This window comes from Vombatus ursinus, unplaced genomic scaffold (assembly GCF_900497805.2).
Source record: "Vombatus ursinus unplaced genomic scaffold, bare-nosed wombat genome assembly UNPS02014802.1, whole genome shotgun sequence".
Lineage (NCBI taxonomy): Eukaryota > Metazoa > Chordata > Mammalia > Diprotodontia > Vombatidae > Vombatus > Vombatus ursinus.
Genome location: NW_020954580.1, coordinates 11926851 through 11951894, shown reverse-complemented (window position 1 = coordinate 11951894; position 25044 = coordinate 11926851). Strand labels below are relative to the sequence as shown.

The following is a 25044-nucleotide window of genomic DNA, read 5'->3' as shown; positions in this document are numbered from 1 at the left end:
CAAGGATGTAAATGGAGGGATTGAAATGGGAGGAAATGGAGAAATCTTGTTCTAATGTTGGGAGGGAGAACCACAAAAGAAGTCTCTCATGGTGGAGAGACATATTTTAAAAGAAGATAAGGCACTTAAATGGGAATGATCTGCAGAGATTTGGTGTTTAGAAAGACTACTCATCCAACTTCAAGGGAAGGACAAAGCTGAGAGGGGCAACCAACCATCAGAAGAAGGAGAAGGCAAGGACCCGAAGAGGAGATTTCATGGCAAATGGGGAAAAAACATGACTATGGGAAGGTAAACGTTAATAAAGAACTGCACAGTCAAGCACATAGGAATATTCCCACCAACATACTCTCTATCACCTAAACAACTGCCATTTCTAAGAGTGAGGTACAATAGAAAAAAAAAAGGGCCAAGGGTAAGATCTACAAGACAATAATGTAGAAATTGTTGAGAAGAGGGAGTCCAAACATTTTAAAATTATAAGATTAGACATTTATATTTAAGTTTTAAGGTTTGTGGGTCAAGTCTAAGATTAGAGAGTAAGAAGAATCAGAGATATGGGCCATATCACTTTCCCAATCCTAATTCCATAACTTTGCCATGATAATATTTTGAAAAGGAAAATGTATATTCTTCATATGGATGAAGAAAGAAATGAAATGAAAATCAATATGACATGTATTATATTACTGGGCTAGTAAATGCCCAAGTTTGGCATTTCCGGTTTTAAAATCTTATTAAAAACTTTACATTGTGAACTTGAGATGGTATGGGCAGGGGAAGATAAGGGTTTAGAATGTCATTCCATCATTTATACAACAGAGCTTAAGGTTATCTTTGAGATTTTTAGTAGGCTGGTTGGTTGGTGTGTTTATCCAGTATTTCTTTAAATAAAGAATATACAAGCTATCCTGTTTACTTTTCTTAGTCTTCATGCACTTTCTTTTTAACATTTAAAAAAAAATTACAAGTTTTACCATAGACAGACATTTTCTTTGGTTTTATTACTGTGATAAAGTAAGAATCTAACAAGGCTGTCAATAGCTTTATATGTATAAATTTATGCCGACCAAAAATTATGATTGCTATAAAAAAAGAAAATTATTGCTAATGAAAGCAAAAATGTATTCTGTCTCTTTCCTCAAATCTCCCTGTTATTATCTGTCTACATGTTGTACACAGTAGAATAAAAACTACTTGAGGGCAGGAACACTTTTTGTTGTTGGTCTTTGATACCCCAGCACTTTTTGTAATGCCTTACACATAGTATATAATTAATATTTTTTTTGTTGAAATGAATTGAAAATTAATAAAGTCAAAATAAAATGAAATATCATCCTACATTAATAAGAAAAATCACATGCAGCTCACAGCTGCACATCTCAACAAAACAACAAATGACATAAATTACATTAAAAGCATTAAGTTCTTATTCTGACACAAAGAACACTATTAGGAGAATTTATAGAAAATGTTAAAATAACAATTTATACATTACTTACACTAAGAACATGTATGTAAACAATAGAGGCAGCTTACTGAAAAAACATATCTTTACAAGAATGGTGTAGCAGCTTTTTATTTGAAAACAAATTCCTATTTTCAAAGTGTCAAGATATTTTAACATTAATCTATTTCTTAACATATGCAACTACATATGATAAATTTAAGAGATCCTAAAAGCACATAAAATAAAATTTTTAAAGTTGAGATAGTTTATCAAATAAAATATCCAAGGTTTGATAGATTTGGATCAACAGTATAAAATGGAAATAAATTAGGAAAGAGCACCTACAAAACGTCAACTCTTAAGAAGCATTAAAAAGTATTTAAGGAAAATTTAGCAATTTTTTTCTTTTCCCACTAGTGTTTTGCATGTCAAAGGGTATCTTATTTAGAATATTTCACCAAAATTGAGGTTATTTCAAGATACAAGTCATAAGTGAAGCAAGAGAACTAATATCACAGAATTATAACCATGGCAACTATGAGGAAATCATTATATAACCTTGTTTAAAAATAATATTGTTTGTTACAATATATTTAATAGGTTTATAAACAACAACCAAATTTAAGGAGAATTCTAGAAGTTAGGGACTAGTCACCTAGTTAAAGTGTAATCTTTAGCATTCCATACAAATTAGCTCTGTCTTAAAGGTTCCTTGACTGGAGAAAGATAATTTCTGGGCAAGGGTTTCAGCTCCGCCCCCTCCCCCTTTGGTCACAGGAGAAAGGGTAAGTAAAAAAGCACCAAAGGGAAATTTTGGGCTTTGGAGTCACAGAGAATGAGTGAGATTTAGTTTATAGGCAATGAATAGATGGCTAGAACTAGCTTGCAGCAGGAAGTGAATAAATACCTTTTCTGTTCAACAGTAACAGGTGAAGTCTTTGACCCTGCTATTGGGCTGAAAGGACCTGAAAAACTAAAGCAAGGCTTTTACTCTCTAAAAGTGCTTGCTTATAATGTAAAAGTTGAAGGAAGCAGCAAGCAGATTTGAGAAGAAGCCTGAAGCACTAAAAATAAGGAAAAAACATTAAGGTTTTCCTGACTGGAAAAAAAAAGCCAGGTTAAAACCACTACCTTACATATGTAATTTTATAATTTATATTTTAACATTATTTTACAACTAATTATTACTAACAGTTGAATCTAATGAGTGAAAATTGTCCCACATAAATTTTGTTTATAACCAATTATAAATAAATATATATTTCTGAGCTGGATAGGATCTTAAGTATCATCTAATCCAACTCTTTAATTTTACAAATAAAGAAACCAATGTCCCAAGAGGCTGTAACTTATCACTTGATTAGAGTTCAAACAGAGAACTAGAATCCATGTCTCCTGACTTTCCTCAATTCTACTCTTTCAACTATGCCAATACTTTACCCACTATAGAGATATGCTATTATTTCTCAAATACTTCAAAATTTCCTTAGAGTCTTTACACCAATCAGCCTATTGCTAGCATATTTAAAATTTAAATATATTTTAAACATAAAATTACATTTCTGTATAAAACACAATATAAACCTAAGTGACTTAATTCTATGCTTTATCTTTTATTTTTTTACGATGATTTTGTGCAGTTAAACCAAAGTATCACCATTAACTCATGGACAGGTACAAGTACAGTTTTAGTACCCCAGAAGAGATTAAAAAAAGGGGGGGGGGAATATAGCATTGGTTTTAATTAAAAAACCTGTTAAGTAATGACGAACATCACAGCAGCATACTAAGGACATAAGTGCTTCATTAATTAGTACATTTATTTTAATGAAAAGAACTTTGAGACATAATGGTGGTATTTATCAAGTTAGTAATCAGAGTTAAGTTAAACCATGTAAAAGTGAGAAATTGAATTGTAGAAAAACAACCAAACAAATGAAATAAAGAAAAAAATGACATTACCATAAAAAAAATCAAAAATATCAAAATCTTTTAGAAAACCACAAACAGGTCTCATATTCAAAGTATTAATAAGATTATAAAAAATTAATATATTGATATACCAAGGATACATCTTGAAAATATATAATGTGTCAGCAATAGGAAACTAACTAGTACCAGAAGAGCCAGACTTTGAAGTTTGAGAATCTGCCAAATGGCTCCCTAAATTTTGAAAATATTGACTTCACACTCATAGAATGGGTATTATAGTAATTTTAAGTACCATAGATATATCTGATCATGAGCAGTAAATAACAATAAAGTATTCCAACAGTGAATGCTAACTTCACAAATGAAAATAGTAACATTTTAAAGGCTATGATACAGGAGGCAATATATATATACATATATATATTCTATTTTATGCAATGGCTATATTTCTGTATGTCAGTAAATTATTTTTGGTAATTCAAATAAAATAACACTTTAAGTATAAAAGTGGATATGGCCAAAAGAAATTCATGGTGACTAAATGCTTTTTTTAAAATAAATGAATCTATTTAAAGTAACCAGTCTTTTCTTTAGTTATTCTTATTTTTTTAAGTTCAGAATTGTCTGCAGTTTTTTTCTTGCAATTTTGAAATTTAGCATTTCTTAAATAACTACATCTTTGCATAAAATATCATATTTTAGAAATGCATTTAATAACTTAAAACAGGAGAGCAAAATAATTCACTCAAAATATATTTCCTTTCTTTATCTCAACTTTTATTTTTGTTGATTGAACTTTTCTGACATCAGACAATCCAGAAATTAAAGTGTGAAAGTATTGTAATCCCCTTGTATTCATGTTAAAAGGCCAAGTACAGGAGGAGAAATCTTAAAAATGTAATATAAGCATTGCTTTACAAACCACAGCACTCTGTAATATGACTTGTCATTTCAGATAAAGACAGCACTTCCGTTATGTCTCTACATTAAAATTAAAATTTAATATGTCATGATGGACAGGAGTATATAAAATGAGCATGACAGGATTCTATATTAATTTTCTTCTCTAACTTCTTTGTTAGGGCTGTACATGCTAAAAGTCAAATGAGATTCATTCAATCCTCCAAGTACAAGCTGTAACTAGTTTAAAAAAAAAAAAAACAACATTGAGCTATGTTTTTTTTTTTCTTTCCAGCATTACTGGAATTAAGTACTCATTCTCTATTTTTATGATGATGTATGAGGCTGGAAAAAGATACAGATACATGACCATGTATCGACAGTGGTTACAGAGCCAAAGAATCACGCAACTAATACTACAACTATGCTTTTAACAGCCAATTTTCTGATGAAGACCATCAGCATCACTGATGCAGCGCTCAACTATTCAGACGGCCATCTGTGCCTTGAATTAAAAGTTAAATTACCAGGGCTTTCCCCTCTCTGTATAGTAGCTGGATGATGGCAACTCTCTCATTTCACTAAGAGGTTTACAGTTATCTTGGATTGACTCTATTTCTCTGAAATTAAAAAGACCTTGGAGATTTGCATATCTGATATTTTTTTTTTTTCTTATTTCACTTGCCACAAATAACAGCATTTCCAGCTGATAGTGCTCACTTGGCCGGCCTGTCTTGTTGCAAAAAGGACCACGAATACCTTACATGACTTTTCAAAGCATATTTAATATACATGCAGCACAACATAATCTAGTTCAACAGTTACCTGGCTACATAACAAGGTGTAAGCAATGAGGTTTTCTATAGTTCTTTCTTCCTTTGTTTTTAGTTGTTCTTTGAAGAGCTGTGTTAGATGAGAGGGACTATTTTATGGCTGTAGGTGAGTTCTGTCACTTTATAGGAGTTATTCAAGAAGTTTAGATGCTGGCAGAAATGTGTTGGGACCATCTTGAAAAGCAGCCGAACTAACTTCATGGCCGCTAATTTGGATGAAGAGTTAAGGGAAATAAGTAACCTGAGGGAACTTACCAGAGTGTGTCCTGAGGTGTCCTGTGAGGGCGTCCCTTCTCCGACAGGCATAGCTGCAGAAGGGACATTTGAACGGCTTCTCCCCAGAGTGCAACTTAATATGTCTCAGTAGGTTGCCCTTCTGAGTGAAAGAAGCTCCACACTGGTTACAGTGGAAGGGGCGCTCACCTTTAGGAAGGGAGAAATTAGGAAGGCATTAAAAAAGTTATGGTACAGTGATTCAAGTCCAACATACTGCTAACGCGTACCATTTCTCCATGCCAAAAGTTTGTTGTAGACTCTTTTCCGATATGAGTTTTCCAAATGTCTCCTTTAAAATGTAGGACTGGATCATGGTAGGATTTCAAGCTTCACATCCATGACAGTGGACATTTTTCCTCCTCTTATAAATTCAGTAGTGCTCCATTGCTTCGACTAAGGCTAGGTCTACCAGATCGAAAAATTTTATTAACCTGACCATTCAGTTTAGTAATGCAACTAACATAACTCAAGTTTTTCATTGAATTCATTGCATTTTAGAAATGGAAGCAATATTAGAGAACATTTGGTCCCATCCCTTCATTTTATAGGTAAAAGAAGTAAAGTCCAAAGAGATTAAGGGGTTTTCTTTCTCAAGGTTGTAGCGAGTGGCAGACCAGCTCCCGATTCATGGTGCTGAGCTATTATCACCCGTCATGCTGCCATGCAGGCAGAAAGCCTATTGAGTATGCCAGTTTATGTCAGTTATGTGGAACCCTGGCCCCAAATGACATATTTAAAATTCACTTTTCACTTCTAATGATTTTAATGACTCAAAACAAAACAATGTTAGTGACAGTTCCATTATGAAAACCTGTCACCAACAGCTCTTTAGGAAATTTGTGTCATCCTTAAGGAGAAGTGATAGAGACAAGAAGGAAAATATGAAGAAGCATTTCCATTCCAGGAATACTCATGTTTTTCCATTATAATATAGCTTTTCTTTCTGGCAACTCTGATGTGATATTAACGATCTTTTGTTTATGACATCTTGATCTATTATTGTGAGTTGGTTGTCATTCACTGGATCAAGCATGAAATATGCTTGTTGATCTTATCAAGGAATGAGTGCTCTAGAAGTCTAGGCAACCATTTGGGGTCTGGCTACCTGGGTGATTTCCTCTGCACCTGAATTCTTTGTGGTACACCTGAGGAAAGTCTTGTACATTAATTAGCCGTAAGTCTAATGGCCTCATGTATTTGGCACATGACACCAAAGGACCAGACAATATTAATTTTTGTTTTACCAAGTCAGATACGGTTATATCTTTAACACAATATTTCTAAGGCCCCTCTCTAGTTTCTTGGCCATTACTCTGTCATGGGACCAACAAAGAAATTTCAATAAAACACTTCAAACTATTTTGGCAAACAGACAAAAATGAATTAATGTGTACCTAAGCATTTGTTAAGCTATGTGTAAGGCACTGTCTTGGGCAATGGGGATACAAAGAAAAAGAAATTTATATATTCCCTGGCCTCAAGAAGCTCACATTCTTTTGGGGGAAACAACATGTATACATATAAGCATAAGTAACACATACAATTTGGTAGGAAGAGAGTAGTGGCAGTAGTGGTGGTAAGGACCTGCAGTAAAGGAGCCTGGAAATCAGGAAAGGCCTCACACAGGAAGTGGAATGTGAACTAAGCTCAGAAGAAAATTAGGAGAAGTAAGGAGAAAGGGCAGTGAGGGTATAGGGGAAAACCTCTACAAAAGATAAGAAATAAGATGGCCTATTGTGTATGAGGAAGAGCAAGAGAGATAAATTAGCTGGACCATGTATGAGAGGGAATATCATGGACATAATAAGGCTAGAAAGGGAAGCTGGAGAAGAAATGTAAAAAAAAAAAAAACGTAAATACCAAAGGATTTTGTACTTTAGAGGAAAACAGCATGCCACTTATGTTTTTTGAACAGGTGAGTGATATGGTCAGGATCATTTTGGCAGCTACATGAAACATGAACTGAAGAGGGGGGACACCTGAGCAACAAAACTAATCAGGAGGCTTTTGCAATAGTCTTGGTATAGGTGATGATGTCTGACCTACAGTATGAAGACAAGAAAGCGAGATGTGAGAGATGACTGTAGAGGCACAATCAATAAGACTAGATGTGTGGGAAAGTGAGGAGCTGAGGATGGTGAAATAAACAAAATTATTGAAATGCTGCTGTTTTAAACCTGTCAACCTACATCTCTAATCCGCAAATAAAATTATCCTCCTAAAAAACTCTTCTTTGAACAACTGTTGACTAATATTGTCATATAATTCTCTAGGGACCCTTTTTGTTATGGCAGGTGAATTAGGAAACATCTTAGCTCAAAATAAGGTCATCTATACTTCATCTGCTTTGGACCACTCTATTAATACCTTGAAAAATTAATTGATTGATTAATGTAACTAATTTTGCATTTCATTTTTTAAAGTGTAACCCGGTTCTAAGTGATTTACAGTAACCGGGCAATTTTATATTTAGACTTGAAAAGAACAGTCTGAAACCAGAATAGCTGTTAGGTGTGGATTTTTTTAGAAGTTTATCATTATTTTAAATTTCAGTGTGTAAAGGAAGTAAAAATAACTTCCTTTTTGATGATTTGGACAATTTCCACACTTAAAGATAAACCATTAATTAAACATTGAGCTGCCTTTTCAAAGTTTTACTCTGAGTTGTCTAATCTTATTTAATAAGTTTATCTGGAACACATATGCCATTACTCCAGTGAAAAATCAGTGAATGAAGATATCCTTAACTCTGTTTCAAATTTCATGAAAGTTTGAGGCTCAAAGATTCTATCATTCTCAGAGTTAAACTTCTGAAAAAGTCCATCTGCAGTTATCTCCTTGTAGATATGTGTTCAAGGCAAGCCGGCTGCCAAATCTAAGGAAATGAAAGAACTTTGAACCAATGTATATGTTGTCAATGCTGACAATATGTAATTATTGTCCTGAATGAGATACACAAGGGTTGTATCACTTCTTTAGGTAGGATTCCAGGAAGGATTACCACTGAGAAATCTGAACATCTTTGGAGTTATGGTGCTACATTAAAATATAAATCCTTTAAATGAAGGAATTGTTTAATTGTTTGAATTTATATCCCCAGAACCTACCGCAGCAGCTGGCAGTGGCTTAATTAATGTTTGTTAATTGACTGATTAAAAAAAAAAACACTTGAATGGGTGATACAGCTGACCAAATTGATAAGCTATGTTAATATCATGTAAACATAGCTTCAATGAGGACAAAAATGAGGTCATTCAAGAAAAAAAATACTACAGTTAAAATCTCCATATTTGCACAGTTTTAGGTCTCTGTAAGTAAGAGAGGTGTACTGGATAGAGAGGCAAGACCAGCCAGCAAGACCTGGGTTCAAGTCCTGCCTTAGACATACTGATTGTGTGATCCATGCCAAGTCAGTTCACCTCCTAGTGTCCTAAACAACTCACCAGAAAGTTCCCTATCCTAATGAAATCACAGGTTCAATCCCTTTCCCTGTACCTTAGTTCTCTGATTATCTGTTTTCTAGATGAGTTAGATGCTTAACTAATAAAGTTTTCACCATTTTGCAATTTAAAATGTCCAGAAATTCATGTATCTGTATTTTAAAAGAATGTTAAGCAGCTTGTTGTATTGCTGAATCTGTTCATGAGAAGTTACAGTCGTCATTTCAGGTTTTGGTATACTTTCTAACTATTATTTTTATCACATGGTGTACATTTTTGGAAGGAAATAACCAAATAACTTGTTTTCTAATTACACTGTGGGGACAATGAATAACTTCTACTTTAATGTATATTTCAAGGTGTAAGTATATTTTCAAGATATTTTTGTATATTTGTATATTTTTTGTATAATATAATGTATATTTTCAATGTAAGTACCTTGAGCTTTGCTTTATGTAGTTGTTAACTAAGCCACAATAAAACCATGTCTGTATTCCATATTATTTTCTTTATCTTCAAAAGGGTCCTTCACCTTACTTTATGTACCCTGCCCCTGAAAAATATCTCACCAGCCCTGCATACCAGTGAGGCTGAAATTTTACTGCACCAGAACACTCCATCAAATCGATAATTTTTGTCAAAATTCCCACTGATGAGTAACTTTACCTATAAGATTACAACCAATATTACTAATTCCCGCCCCCCCAACAGAAGGACTAATTTTTAAAAATAGTAAGCTACATTGACTGAATTAATTGGTTTACATGGGAGATTTAAATACCTTGGAGAAGGCATAGACTAATGTACATCCTCATTCATATATCAATGCAGAACAAACCCTCTGACTTCAGGATTCCCATAACAACACTGAAGAATAACCTAGTCCAAACATCCAAACAGGATACTATCCTACTATGACAACTGGTCACAGAAAAAATTTTTTGTGCCAAAGCTATTTCTTGTGAAATAACTTGTTAATCTAGGGGAAGCGCTGTGATAGAATTAAGTACCACAGTATTTTCTCAGCCTCATTCTAAAATTTAGGAGAGTTCACAGTTACTTCTTGGGATTATTTATATTATTTCCATTACTAATATAAAATATACCTGTGTGTTTGTGAGCATAGACATGCATGAGCACATGCATGAAGATAAGCAGAATGAGTATATCTATGCAATAGGAATGCATATACACATTTATATGCCTTAGTGAAACAAGAGGCAAAATATTATGTACTGAGTACTGAGTAGAATACACAACCTGCAAAAATGCAGAATTTCCTAGTCAAAATGCTATGGTGAACAAGCCATCAAGGAGCAAGGGCATGACTCCAAAAAGCCACAATGTACTAAACATGGTACTGAAAGCTGGAAGAAAAAAGTGTTCTTTTGTGTTTTGCCCATAAAGGGTCAAAATTAAGGAGAATGATCCACCTTGTCACTTTTTTGATCTCCCCACAGATCAGTAGTTTTACATGAATTGATTTCATTCCCCCTACTTGTTTTCCTTTCCTTAATACCTTCCCATGAAGACTGCCTAGAGAATCCGATGATCATATTACCTGATTACTTGGCTAAAGTAGCAATACCAAAGTAAAAATCCCAAACCATGAATAAGATGCTGGAATTGGCACTTCAGAAAAAAAGGAAAAAGAAAAACAGGAAGCTAATTAGATCTGATTCTCCTTATGAGTGTTATGAGTTAGATGGTTAAGCATTATTCTTAATTTCAATCCTATATTTAATGTTTTGCTAGTTGAAAAAATATAAAAGAGCTTTCCCTAAAATATTTAAGTCATATACATATAAATTTGAGGAAGAAATTCTACTTCAAACTGTTAACTAAAATAATGATATTAATTCATAATTACTAAATTATGAACGAATGTTTCCCACCTACTCCCACCCCAAGTAAAGCTCACAATGGAGAAAGCCAAACACACTTAGAGTCTTATTTGGAAATGGCAAAGTAGTGGCTTATGTAGAATTATTATTTTATGTCATCATAAATAAAATGGAAATGGAAAAATGTAATTTCTATATTTTCAATCTGACCTTGAAAAAATTCTAACCAGAACCTTAATTGTTTGGGAAAGCTGCAAAGATTTTATTACTAATGGTACCAATTAGCTACAAAGTAACAGATGAAATTTGTGACTTTTGAGAGATCATCCAGTCTGTTATTTAGCATTTAAAACTACACTTTTAAGCATCCTAGATCAATGGGAATTACCTTGTCACTATTGTGAACCTCCATAGTTAAAGTCTTGTTATAATTTGAAAATACTTCAATTTTCAATTACATGCTTAACAGAACACTAATGATTAATATGCTGTGTTTAAACTACCCTGAGCTAGCTAATTCTTTATAATAGTAGGAAATGAAGACTATAGTAGGAAATGAAGTAAAACATAAGTAACAAATTAACAATAAGAAAGCCTATCAACTCAGAATGCTAAAGAAAGAAAAAGGTTAACTGGTTAACTAGATCTCTTTGTTAACATAAAATCTGAAAACCTTTTTTTGTGTTCCAAAACATGTTGTTGAAAATCCTTCTAAAATGTATTTAGTATCTTGGTAGATTAACTGTATGGAACACAAGTAGTGAAATATATTCTTAAGCTGTCTTGAGAGAGGTTATGTATCCAAATCAATGGCTATCCTTTAAAAGAGTCACTCTGACAGGCTACATTTATAATGATGTCATCCCTATTTAAAATTTTTTTCTAACTCTTCTCTGGGATTGTCTTCAGAATCAGTTAATAAATCATACAAGAAAACCATTCTCTCTACTTTACTGATAAAGAGTGCATCTGAGTGAGAATGGTACTTCCAAGCAGTGCTACCTGCCTTATTCACTGAATTGGCACCAAAATCACTTTAAAATCATATCCATCCAGAAAAGGCAAAGATTTGTGGCCACGGGAGATGTCCAAAATAATTTGCCATTGATTCTAAAAGCAATTAATTTTAAAGAAGTTACAAAATGTTTTGAGGTTAAAATGAGTGATTTTTTGTGGTAGCAATATTCATTTGAATATGTATGTATATATGTATGTATATACATGATGTGCACATGTTTGTATATATACATAGCCATTCTAGTATATTTGTTGATTTTAAAATTTGTTGCATTACTTTATGATCATACCTCAGACTTTAATATTTCTTTGACCCCTGAGGATCTTATCTATTGATCATTCTGAGTATTACTATTGACTGTTCATTACCGTAAACATATAAGAGGTAGGCGAATGGGATGAATGTCGACTGACCCTAAGTGATCCTCATGAGACTTGAGCTTTGAAATAAAGCCAAATTACACTACTTGCCATTCTTGAAATATTTCAGGTTGTTCCTTGCTTCTTGTGCCCTTTGCTGACATTATTTCTTCCATTTGGTGACTGACCTACATTTTTATTGTTTGTCAAATCCTGGACATTTTTCCTGGTTCAACTGTTACTGCCTCTATGAACCCTTCCCTGACCTTGCCATTGCCTTTCTCCTCTATGTATTCCCATAATGCTGTGTTTGTACTTCTTTTCTGGCACTATTGTTATAGTGTATTACACATGTATTTTGCATGTATTCTTTCTCATAGATGATGAATTCCTTAAAGGTAGTAACTGTGACTTATTCATCTTTAGATCCTAAATAGAACCTAGTGCACCACTTCCCATAGAGCAGCAGCTCAATATATGTTGAAGTGGATTCAACATCACCTTGATTCGTTATGGCTCATCTTTCTCCTAAAAGTGTAGTATACTTGTGCAGTAGAGAGAGCACTGGGCCTGGAGTCAAGACGACCTGCCAGACTCAGGCATTTACTAGCTATAGACCCTGGGCAAATCACAACCCCAGCCTGCCTCAGTTTTGTCATTGATAATAATAGCACCTACCTTCCAGGGTTGTTCTAAGGATAAGATGAACTAGTATTTGTAACCCATCTTGCAAACTTTAAAGCTCTACCTAGATAAATACCAAATATATTATTGATATTATTGTCATTATTACTATTACTGAGATTATATATTCCTATAACTCCTTCACACTTTAGCTTAATGTATCTATTGCTATTTTTTCCAAACTTGCAACTTTCTGTTTAGAGTATAAGAGTAGTAATTCTCATTTGCATTTTTAATACATTTTTCATTGCATAACTACTTTTAGTTCTGGTAAAGGACTGATGACATTAAAATTATGAATACACTTCTTTTGGTTTATTTATAATTAAAGCAATAAACCATTTAGTTTTTTCTTATTTCTCTAAGATTGAAAAGGTTATTTATTTAATTGAAAAGCTTTCATCTAGTCCCCTTTTCCTTTACTGTAATCTCCTGAGCTGTACTCCATTCCTCCCACCTGACGTCAATAAAACAACTCCCTTGCCACCGTCAAGATCAGAAATTATTTTGAGATGGCAACATCTGCCCTCAGTTAAAAAAATTAGAAGTAATGGTGTCTCTCCATGTCTCTGAGGCTCTCAAACTCATACACCATAATTATCAAGAGCTACAAGTCACTGAGAGGCAGCACAATATAGTGTTAATACTGAAGCAAGGAGTTGGAAAAGCTGGGGTTAAGTTCCAGTTCTTCTATCTACTAGCTTTGTGATCCTGGGTAACTTACTTTACCTCTCTGAGCATCATTTTTCTTATTGATAAAATGAAGGTGATAATACTTGCCTTATATACCTCACTAGGTTATTGTGAAGCGAGAGTTTGATAAATATACAAGCACTATATAAACAATGAATTACTATCATCCATCTTTTAGGTATGGATTGCAGAAGTCAGTTCTAGACTGCTATTTCAGATTGGAGGCAGACTACAAGACTACATGTATAGTTATTTACACAGCAACTTATACTTGGACCCTGGTGATGCAGAGTTTTACCATACAGAATAAACTGTGCACTTGAAAACTCAAATCATCGATAAGCCTAGTGAGTTAAACTGAACACTCTCAGATGCTTTCTTAGTATATTCCAAAGGTGGGTTTAATATAGGCAGAATAATTAGTTAGCAAGTCAAAGTAACACTGACAGCAAACTCACTATGTGTGCAGTGCTCACTAGTATTCAATTCAACAAACATTTATTAAATATCCACTCTGTTGTAGATGTTAAAAGAAGTTTTTGATGTTCCCAAAGTACCTAATTGATTCCAAGGGTTCACTTCATATATGTGGAGAATGTGGCTTTTTACAACTGGTAAGAAAAATGTAAACTTTACACAACTAAAACAATTTAGAGAAGATTCTGTTTAAAGAAAAAAAATCATCTTTCACCAGGGACACTTCCCTATCCTTTTTGCTCTGTTGATCTAGAGAATGCAAATGGCTGAGGGGGTCAGGAAAGGGAGAGAAAGAATAAGCATTTATATACTGCCTAATGTACCAGGCATTTTGATAAGTGCTTTAATGCTCTGATACCTAACTGGCAATTGTGTTCTAGCACTGATTGTCAGGGTAACTTATGGCAGGGAGGAATTACAGAAGGTTTAAAAAAGATATAAAACGATTCACCTATACAAATGCATGAGGATTAAATTTATGTCTTAGACTGTCCACTAGCAAACCAGATCATCTATCCTTGGCAAGGTAAAATCTGTACAGAAAGATGCAAAGATCATGTTACACCATGAAATCCTTTGCCACTTGAACCCTTACCATATTATTGCTGCATTAAGCACAATGAAAACTGAATTCCAAGCTTCTTTTTTTATGATTTACTACTCAGACTCCATGGTTGGAAGTCAAGACCAAGGTTACTTTCTGCTTGTCAACAGTACAGTACTAGCAGAGTTCTGAAAAAGTTGAGTTTCCCCATTCACCAATTCTACCCCTGAATAAAAAGGCAAGAGAATAGTTGTCAGGTAATATAAACATCAGATGCCATAGGCAGTCATCAGGTTTTCTTTCAGCTGCTTACCAGTGTGACTCCTTTTATGTACCATAAGCACATTGGGCCCAATGCAAACCATGCCACAGACGTCACATTTCAGTTTACCATTCGGAAGCCGGATTCCTCCCTCGCCTTGAAGCTCCTGGACTTTTCTGTTGTCTGCCACATCATTGCTCTCAATAATGGGTTCTTCTAGGCTGCTACCTTCATCATGGCCCCTGATGTCTCCTTCCCGACTCAGGGGTTTCCTGTCAGACTCTTCATCACTTTGCATTTCTAGCTTTACTGAATTTGCTGTGATTTAAAAGAGAACAAGAAAATATTCATTATAAAGGCACAGAAGAATACATCTTCTCCTACCTATTTTATTTGTTGGTATCATGGAGAATATACTCTCTCCAAAATTGCAATGATCTCTTAATTAGGCTTTTCTCAGTTCTCACACTTCTAAACCTCTCTGCAGCATCTGAAACTGTTGACCATCCTCCCGTCTTAAGTATTCCATCTTATCTAAATACCTATGACTATAAAAGAAGAATGTCTTTTGGTTCTTCTTCTATTTGTCTAACCATTTCTCAGTCTCTTTTTCTGGGTCTTCCTCCGTACCATGCCTCCTAATGGTGAATGTATTCCAAGGAGGTGGTGTCAAACTCAAATAGAAATGGATCCCTGTGGACCACATACTGACTGAAAAAAAAACCCCCCACAAATAAACATTATTTCTGTTGTATTTTTATTTATTTTTTTAAACATACTCCAATAATATTTTAATCTGGTTTCCTAGTGACTGCAAGTTTGACACCTCTCTAAGGCTTCATCTTGGGCCTCTTCTACTTATGCTTTCTATTTCTCATTGACTTCTCCAGTTGCCTGTGGTTTAATTGTCATTTCTATGTAGATGATTCTTGGATCTTTATATACAGCTCTAGTTTTCTCTCCTAAGCTCTAGGTCCACATTATGAATTTCCTATTGGGCATTTCCATGTGGATGTCATATAAGCATCTCAAACTCAACATGTCCAAAACAGAATTCATTATCTTTCTCCTTAAATATACCTCTCTTTTAATTTTACTTATTTCTGTTGAGGGTCCCAATACCTTTCCAGGCTTTTGCTTGCCACCTTGGTATTATCCTCAACTTCTTACTTTCTCTCACGTTCCATATCCAAACAATAGACAAATATTGACATTTCGACTCTCACAGTACTTCTTGTGTCTATTCCCTTTGCATTATTCACATAGCAATCTCCTTAGTCCATTCCCTCATCACCTCCTATCTTGACTACCGCAACGGTCTTCTAATTGATCTTCTTCTCTCAAATCTCATACTCCACATGACTGCCAAAGTAAATTTCCTTAAGTTCTGAGCATGATATCTCAAGAAACTCCATGGGCTTTCCACGGCCTCTAGGAAGATAAAATCAGAATTCCTCTGTTTAGCTTTTAAAGCCCTTTATAACCTGTCCCTAACCTTTCCAGTCTCCTCATACATTACATTCCTTTCTGCCCTTAAGTCTAGTCAAACTAGCCTTCTCACTATTCCTCACACATGGTATTATATTTCCAGTTTCCTTGGCAATTCCCTTTGTCTCTCATTCCTTGAATACACTCACTGCTTACCTCCACCTCACAGAATTCCTTACTTCTTTCAAGACTCAGCTTAATCAGTACCTTCCTTGTGAAGCTTTGCCTGACCCACCCCCCCAACTGCTAATGTCCTACATCCCTAAAATACTTTGTATCTACTACTTTTATTCAGTATATACTTATGGATGTTTTACATGTTTCTTTTAATAAAATACAAGTTTCCTGAGAGCTTTTTCATTTTTCTCTTGATCACCTTCAGCGTCTATCACAGGTTCTGACATTATATGTAAGCACTTAATAAATGTTAGTGTAGCAAAGTGGCAAAGTGGCCAGGTCTATAGACAAGAAGGCATTCAGCCTTTGATGCTTATTACACGTTTGACCCTGGACAAGTCACTTAACCCTGTTTGCCTCAGTTCCTCATGTGTAAAATGAGATGAAGAAGGAAATGGCAAACCACTCTAATATTTTTGCCAAGAAAACTCCAAATGGGATCACAAAGAGTTGGACAGGACTGAAACAAGCAAATAAAATAAATGTTTGCTGGTTGATTGATTTCATTATGTTACATAATACACATCTGAACACAAATAAAGATAAACGGAGAAATCTAGCAACTATTTTAAATGATTAAGAAGAGTAAACGAGGCAGTGTGCACAAAGGAGCACCAAACATCACATTACTCAGTAGTTGTTAACTATGTGACCTTGTGCAAGTAACTGTGGATGTCTGTGTTTCAGTTTGCTTATGTATTAAGGGAGGCTGGTTGCATCAGAGAAGCCTCAATGTCGTTTCCAATTCTAACATTCTGTGAATATAAACACGTCCCACTGAAATAAATTTATTTCTATATCACTTTTTATTTTTTAAAAAAGAAGTACTTTCTAAACATTCTAATCAGGCTTCTCTAATTCTTCATTTAGGAGATTAAGGTTAAGAGAAGTAAAATGACTTGATTGGGTTTTCACAGTAAGTTTATGACCAAGGCAAGACTAGAATGCTAGTCTGTTGCTTAATCCACTGAACCATGCTGCTTCTAGGTGAACAATGATTAAATGTACCTCACACGCTCTGTGTTAAAATAGAGTACTTGTGTAAACATGCTTCAGGACAGAGGTGAAGAGACTATTCTGAATCTTGATTCTGGCCCAAAAAAATCCCATACACATATGGAAGCCACCATGTCAAATCAGGAGCTCTAAAGTCAGACTAAACAAATAAGGCTAAGAGGGGGCCTAGTCTGTCCTGCAGACCACATCCAGCATGATTAGTTAGCTGGATTTCTTCTTTCCTATGCATCAAAAGCCTACTTACTATATGGAACACATTATTAGCCATGCAAAGTATTTCAGTCCTTCCCATCTGCACATCAGAATGCAGTGAATGACAAGAAGAGCATAGCATACACACACACACACTTGTGATAGTTAAGAAACTTATGCTTTCTATTTGTTGTTCTTGGATCATCCCACAGAAAAATTGGAATTTTGTTAGTACAGCTCTAATTCTGGATTGCTGACAGAGTCTTTTCACAAGACAGAGATAGGGCAAAATGCATGGCACAATGATCTTGAAAATGTCTTAAGAACTCAGATTGTGGTAACTAGAAAAAAAGTGAACCATTTGATACTTTTGGAGTAAGATGAAGTATTTTCCCTCAAAAGGAGGGTTTTCTTTCAGCTGCTTATCAGTGTGACGCCTTTTATGTACCATAAGCACATTGGGCCCAATGCAAACTATGCCACAGATGTCACATTTCAGTTTCAGTTCTCTAATTCTTCTCATGGTGAACTTGTAAGCACTGAATACTCTCACTATCATTAACACTCATTACTATTAGCAGTCCCACCCTGCTTTCTTTCTGTCTCCTTCCAAATTTTAGGATGTCTCTTGTTCTTAAAGCAGTACAAAACTGAGTTTTGACATTTTTTTTCTCTTTAGAACCTCTGGAATCTGGTTATTAATTTTTTCATATTCTTGTTTTTACCTCGTATTTATTTCTAAATATACTTTCATAACCCAACCCATCCTAGTGAGACTACCCTTGCAACAAAGAAAAAATAAGAACTGCTATGATGTACTAATAACAGTATATGTAGTAATGTATATGCTGCATTCATAGACCCTTATCCCTCTCTAATCTTTTTTTTAGTTCTCCCCTTTATTTTCATCTCATCATGAATGCTACGACCTTGTTCTCATGCAGCGCTCCATACCCGATTTCCCCTAAAGCTCCAATCCATATATCATCATTGTTCATATTTACATAGCACTTTATAATTTGTAAAGCACTTTGTTATCTAATTTGATCTCCATAACAACCCTATGAGATAGGTGCTATTATTATCCCTATTTCAACAGATTTGAAACTGAGGGTCAGAGAGATTAAGTTACTTGACTGGTTTCACATGGTTATTAAGTGTTTAAGGCAGGATCCAAACTCAGGTCTTCCCAAATCCAAGTGCAATATTCTGTCTACCATGCCACAATGTGATGCTACTTTGACCACAGAGCGCCTCATCATTTAGCATTGCCATGCAGGTGACGCAAAGACTCTTGCCAATGGATCTTAAGGCTTTCTCTAGACGTCTCATCTTCTACTTCAATTCCAGTTATGGTGTCTACCTAAGCTGGGCAAACTCATGCCATTCCTAATGCATATACTCTCCACCCTGCCCCACCTATGAGCCTATACTCAGGCTGTCTCTCCTCTTTGGAATCACTGCTCCACACCCTTACCTCAACAAACAATCTCCCTCCCACAGATTAGGACACAATTTAAAACCATTCTCCTTTGTAAGAAATTTCTTAATTAATGCAGAACACCACTGGCCACCCAATGTAATCCCACGCCTCAACTATAACATTAGTGTAATATAAACACTGAAGCAGAACAAAGGGAAATATTTTCAAAGAGACATCATCCCACTTCTAGAGGTAAAATCGCTTGCAAATTTATTTTAAATATTGCACTACAGAATAGCAGTTCCATTTACTGCATTTACTTTCCTGGACCAGTCAACTGGTGAATATGCTACATATTCCTCTACAGACCAACGCTCAAAGGGCCTCTAGTATTAGTTCTTTCTTTCCTTTCTTCTTTTTCTCTTCTTTCCCTCACAAAGTAGAGAAAGAAAAGAACAATGTTAACAATTAAGAAAATTGAAACCTAAGTAGGGGAAAGGGTCATTAAAATATTAGCACTGAAGGTAATAATACATTTCATTTAAATTTTAATAAATATTGTACTAATAAAGTCTGTGTCCTCATGTTGCAACATTAAGTCATTATCTTTTCCCTGATGAAAAGATAATAATAGAGCCTACAAACAAGATATCATACATGGGAAAGATATGATTTTCTCATGAACAGTTGTTGAAATACAGCTTGTAAATCAAGCCACTGATGGAAGCCAAGGAATGTACACATACAACATAGTGAAGAAACTCATGACAAGAATTATAAAACTAAAATAGTGCTATCACTAAAGTACCAAAATGGAAATTATACATGTAATTTTACACATAGAAATACAGTTGAAAACGTTTTGATCTTTCAGGCATATAGAAAGAAGGAAAGGAAGGAAAGAAAGAAGAACATATTAAGAGCCTACAGTGTATAAGGAATTATATCAGGTGTTTTCCAAGTATTATCTCAACTGATCCTCACAACCTTGGGAGGTAGGTACTATTATTATCCCCATTTTACAGGTGAAGAAAATGAGGCAGACAGAGGTGAAAGTAACTTGCCCCAGCTCACAGAGCTGGTAAATGTCTGAGGCTGGATTTGAACTTAGTTCTTCCTGACCCCAGGTCTAGTACTCTATCCATTTGCACTATTTAGCTACTCACCTAGGTGACCAAGCCAATAAAATATGTTTGCATGTGTCTGTTTTATAAGTCTTATCTGAAGATATAAGATCATTTAAAAAATGTACCAACATGTCTTTTTTAAAAAAATTTTTTTTAATTTTTAACATGTTTTTAAAACTATGGGTTACAAATGTTCTCCGTTTCTCCCTCCCCACCCACCCTCATTGAAAAGGCAAGCATCTCGATACAGGTTATGGATGTGCAGTCATGCAAAACACTTCCATAGTAGTCAGGTTGTGAAAAACTAAGTATATTTCCCTTCATCCTATCCTACCCCCCATTTATTCTATTCTCTCTTTTGACCCTGTCCCTCTTCAGAAGTGTTTCCATCTGATTATCCCCTCCCCCAATCTGCCCTCCCCTCTATTAACCCCCTGCTCTCTTGTCCCCTTCCCCCCTTATTTTCCTGTAGGGTAAGATAGATTTCCATATCCCACTGTGAATGTTATTCCCTCCTTAAGCCAAATCCTATGAGAATAAAATTCACTCATTCCCTCTCACCTTCCCCCATTGACCCTCCCCTGTAAAAGCCTTTTCTTGTCTGTATCATGTGGGATAATTTACCCCATTCTACTTCTCCCTTTCTCCTTCTCCCAATATAACCCTCTCTCACCCCTTAATTTTATTTTCCACATATCACCCCTTCATCTTCGACTCACCCTGTGCCCTCTATCTATCTATACATACATACATATAATTTTTTCCCCTCCCACTACCCTAATACTGACAAAGGACTCATGGGTTACAAATACCATCTTTCCATGCAGGAATGTAAATACTACAGCCTTAATAAGTCTCTTATGATTTCTCTTTCCTGTTTACCTCTTCCATGTTTCACTTGAGTCTTGTATTTGAAAGTCAAATTTTATATTCAGCTCTGGTCTTTTCCTCAAGAAAGCTTGAAAGTCCCCTATTTCATTGAATGACCATTTTTTACCTTGAAGGATTATACTCAATTTTGCTAGGTGGGTGATTCTTGGTTGTAATCCCATCTCCCTTGCCCTCCGGAATACCATGCCCAACATGTCTTAAGTTTATGTTTTTAGCTCTCTCAACCAGTTTAAAACAGCAGTTTTAAACAACTTAAAAAAGGATCCTGAAGAAAATCTCAATAGAACTTGAAAAGCTAATTTCGTTCTTTGTAGATCATTGATTAAATTTTAAAATTACAATTTTACTCACTTTCTGCTTTCAAAAATGTTTTTTCTTATTGTTATGTTCATTGTTATTAATTTCACTTTAAAGCTCAGAATAAGGTTTCCCTATGCAATTGATTGGGCTCTGTCTTCCAATCTACTAATTAAGCTAATCTTACATGCATGCCCATATACACTTCTATTATGAAGAATATTTCCTTAATGTTTTGACCAACTTGTGATTATTACATTATTATTATTGTTGTTGCTGTTATTAATTACTATTATTATATTAGTATCAGAAAATGATGACTGAGCTGGGGTTCCTGCAGTGAAAGGCAAGATGTGAAATTCTGGTGCATCTGCAAAGAATGAAACACATTATCACTTAGTGATAAGAAATGAAAGCTCTATAAAGACAACTCATCTTGATTAAAATTATTAACTGTGAAAAAAAGAAATATAAACAAGAACTTGTTCATTATTAAGTGCTTATTATATACTGAGCAATAAGTGTCTGCCCTCAAAGAGTTTTATATTTTAATAAGGAGATACAGCACATATAGGCAGACTCAAAGGGATAATTTTGTTTAGAAAGTTACAGGGATGGATAGTGGAGCATTAGGGGAATAGGTTGACATAAACCTTTCTAGGAACAATGACAGAATTGAATGGATTGTGGTTCCAGAGCTGGAAGGAGGGAGAGAGTACAAGCATGGTGGCTGGTGAGGAGAAGAAAGTAAAATAAAGCCCTGGTATGTATGTAGTAGTCAACAGAGGCAACCCCCAGTTAGGATTTCCTGATCTAATGGGCATTATTAGTTCTGGGTGGAGATGAAAGGGTTAAGTCCTCCTGGTTTTCAGTGGGGAGATTGTTAAGATGTCTTAGGAGTGAAGTAAATATTGGTGACCATCTCTATAGCGGTGGGGAATAAATTTTCATGATAACTTCTATATTTAAAAGGAATAGCAAGTTATACATAGCAGATCTGCAGTTTCATGTGCAATCATCTATTTTTTTTAATTATACTATGTTCTGGAAATGCTTGTTTTATTCCATAGATCAAAAATAAAATAAATTTGAAAAAACAAAACAAAACAAAACAAAGCTAAAAAGTTGAGATGCTTCCCATGGAAATCAGCATTTACTTCATTCTATTTCAAACAAACTTGCATAAGATGTTAGTGATAACAGAACCATAGTATGCCCAACATGATGCTTCTTATAGAGGTGAACATCAGAGATGGAAAACTGCACTACACAGAGAAGACAGGTCTACTTCAAAAGAGTAATGCCAGATGTATGCATTGGTCATTTTATTACTTGATTCTCTCAGATACTGGCATGACATAAATTGACTCAGATTTTCCTATAGGTAGAGATTGGATAAAGGCACACAAACATAAAGTCATTGCAAAAGCCACACTTCCAACCGAATGTTATCAATCTGCCAACTAGTGTGATTCCGTGATAAACATTTTCTAATATATATGTCTGCCTCTGTCACTTTCAAAAATATGTGAAACAAATTTCTAATACTACCATAAAAATTCAGATTTTTGTGGCATGTCAGAAAGCTAAGTAAACCTGAAGGCAGGATTTGAACTCAGGTCTTTTTTTATTCAAAGTCTTTCATTCTTTTTACTAGATGAGACTACCTCTCTAAAGGAGTATTAACCAGGAAACAAAAGGGGAGGGGGATGCAAATAACTACATATTAAATTAGTTCATTCATAATATTACCAGTGGCTCAGCGACCCAAGCTCGGGGTTAATATGGTCTGAGTCCAATGCTGGGATCAGTCCTCCTTCCCAACCTCAATCATAACCTTTTTGCTCATTTTGCCAGCAACCAGAGTTCCTTCTGGGAAATACCTGATTATAACTGGAACATACATACATTTGTGTTTAGCTCACCACAAATACAAGTAAAAGGTTCTCTAGTTGCTTTGGAAGTGCTCACAGAATGCATACCTGATACAGAACAGTCTTTATTATTATACCCCATTGAAAATACTGAAAACACAGGGCAGCTAGTGTGGATACAGCCCCAGGATACACCGCCTCCTACAAAAAAAACTGAAAATACACAAAAAATTGACTGTAGCCAATAAACAATCAACACATCTCTCTTTCCAGTTGGGCAAGTTCTATCTCTCTTCTGGAAGCAATGCCCTGTATAATCCTCCAGATTCCCCTTCCAGATTCCCCTTCCAGATTTACCTCAATGTCACCCTGTAATGTGAACTTGCCCTGGAAAGGAAACAAACTTGTGATTGCTAGAGGGGCGGGGAGCCCCATTCCCAACAGGTCTGTACCATCCAACTGGCCCCTCTAGAATATCCGGTACTCCTGGCCTGGGCCTAGGTTTGCAACCAGATCCAGGCTACTCTGTACTACACTGACCTAGCTCTGAGCTCTCTATCCATTTTGGTAAACCCATGTTGGGCAACCAGTTAAGCTGGCCTAGACTGTGTTCTTGGCCGAGGCTGAGCCCTCGATCTGTTTTGGGCTGTCTTGCCTCAATGCCTGTTCTTAGCTGGGGGGTGAGGGAGAGGGGAGGATGATTCAGTAATCCTGCCTCCTCTGAAAGACCTTGTATCTGCTGGACTTGGGCTCAAGGCTAAGTACAAGATCCTGGCCCAGCTTTGTTCCATTGTTTCTACTTTGGTGACTTGCCTATGGGTTGAATTTCTGATCTTGGGCTATGGCTTATCCTTAAATTTTCTTATTACTACTTAGTCTGGCAGACACCTTAGATCTTTTTTTGAAGAGTTGTGAGGGAGATGGACTAAACCACATTCTCCTATTGTGCCATCTTGGCTACAGAGGGTGGGGAAATCCTTTTTCCCTCCCACCTGTTCCATTCCCTACCCCCATCCGAAGAGAAAAAGAAAACCCTTTTGAACATACATACACAGTCAAGTCAAGCAAATTCCCACACTGGCCAAGTCCAGAAATGTATGTTAAAGGCAAACCTATCTACAAGAGTAACTGTTGAAAGAGCACCAGCTCACAGACAAATTTTCTAAGCATAGAAAGCATGGACTTTCCTACAAGTACAATTCGCTTAGAAATAGTGTTGAGTAACTGCCTCCCTAATGACTATAGAAGGCTTAAAAAGTAAATTGCATTGTGATATGATCTCCTTAGTATGAGCGGAATAATATACCTTACAGAATTTCTATAATCCCTAAAATCAATATGAAAATTCAGGAGATTAGTTTTAGGTATCTACCCACCTGAGTAGCCATACCACCTTTGAAATTCACCAGGAGTCATTTAGCCAACCAAAAGTCAGTGCTGTCAATTGGCAGCAGGGACAAGGTAGCAGAGAGGCAAGATTCTGTTACAGGGGTAAGATTGGTGCTGTCAGTGCCAATCATTCCCATGCCTTCCTTTGTGCTTTTAAGGGGCACAGAGTACAAGAGCTCTCTACTCCAAAGAATAGATCAGAAAAACCAAGCTTAGCTCTCCAACCAATAACCACAATGGCTAGAGGATAAAGCAATAGGAGAGTCAAGCATTTCCTCTTATGTCTTTTAGTAAACACTGTTTATTAGTTACTAGAATTAAATGAATAGTTGCCCATAGGATGTAGGGTTAATCAATTAGAAATGTATTACCAAGGTAAACTTTCCTTCATAATAGCAAATAGAAGCAAATATAAAATGACTGTGACAAGTGAACATGCATATGATAATCTCAAAGC

At 35.4% G+C, this 25044-nt stretch overlaps 1 protein-coding gene across 6 annotated transcripts in view; it reads right to left on the bottom strand.

The window, feature by feature from the left end:
- The window catches only part of IKZF2 (IKAROS family zinc finger 2), a 194975-nt gene that overhangs the window by 43171 nt on the left and 126760 nt on the right, over positions 1 to 25044 (bottom strand). For 4 of the 6 annotated variants that reach the window (XM_027873839.1, XM_027873840.1, XM_027873834.1 and 1 more), the window contains exons 4-5: positions 14764 to 15030; positions 5371 to 5538 (exon numbers count right to left, since the gene is read on the bottom strand). In XM_027873839.1, coding sequence (XP_027729640.1) covers positions 5371 to 5538; positions 14764 to 15030 — 435 coding nt within the window. The remainder of the gene's footprint in view (positions 1 to 5370; positions 5539 to 14763; positions 15031 to 25044) is intronic. The other 2 variants (XM_027873837.1, XM_027873836.1) reach the window with 1 other exon arrangement.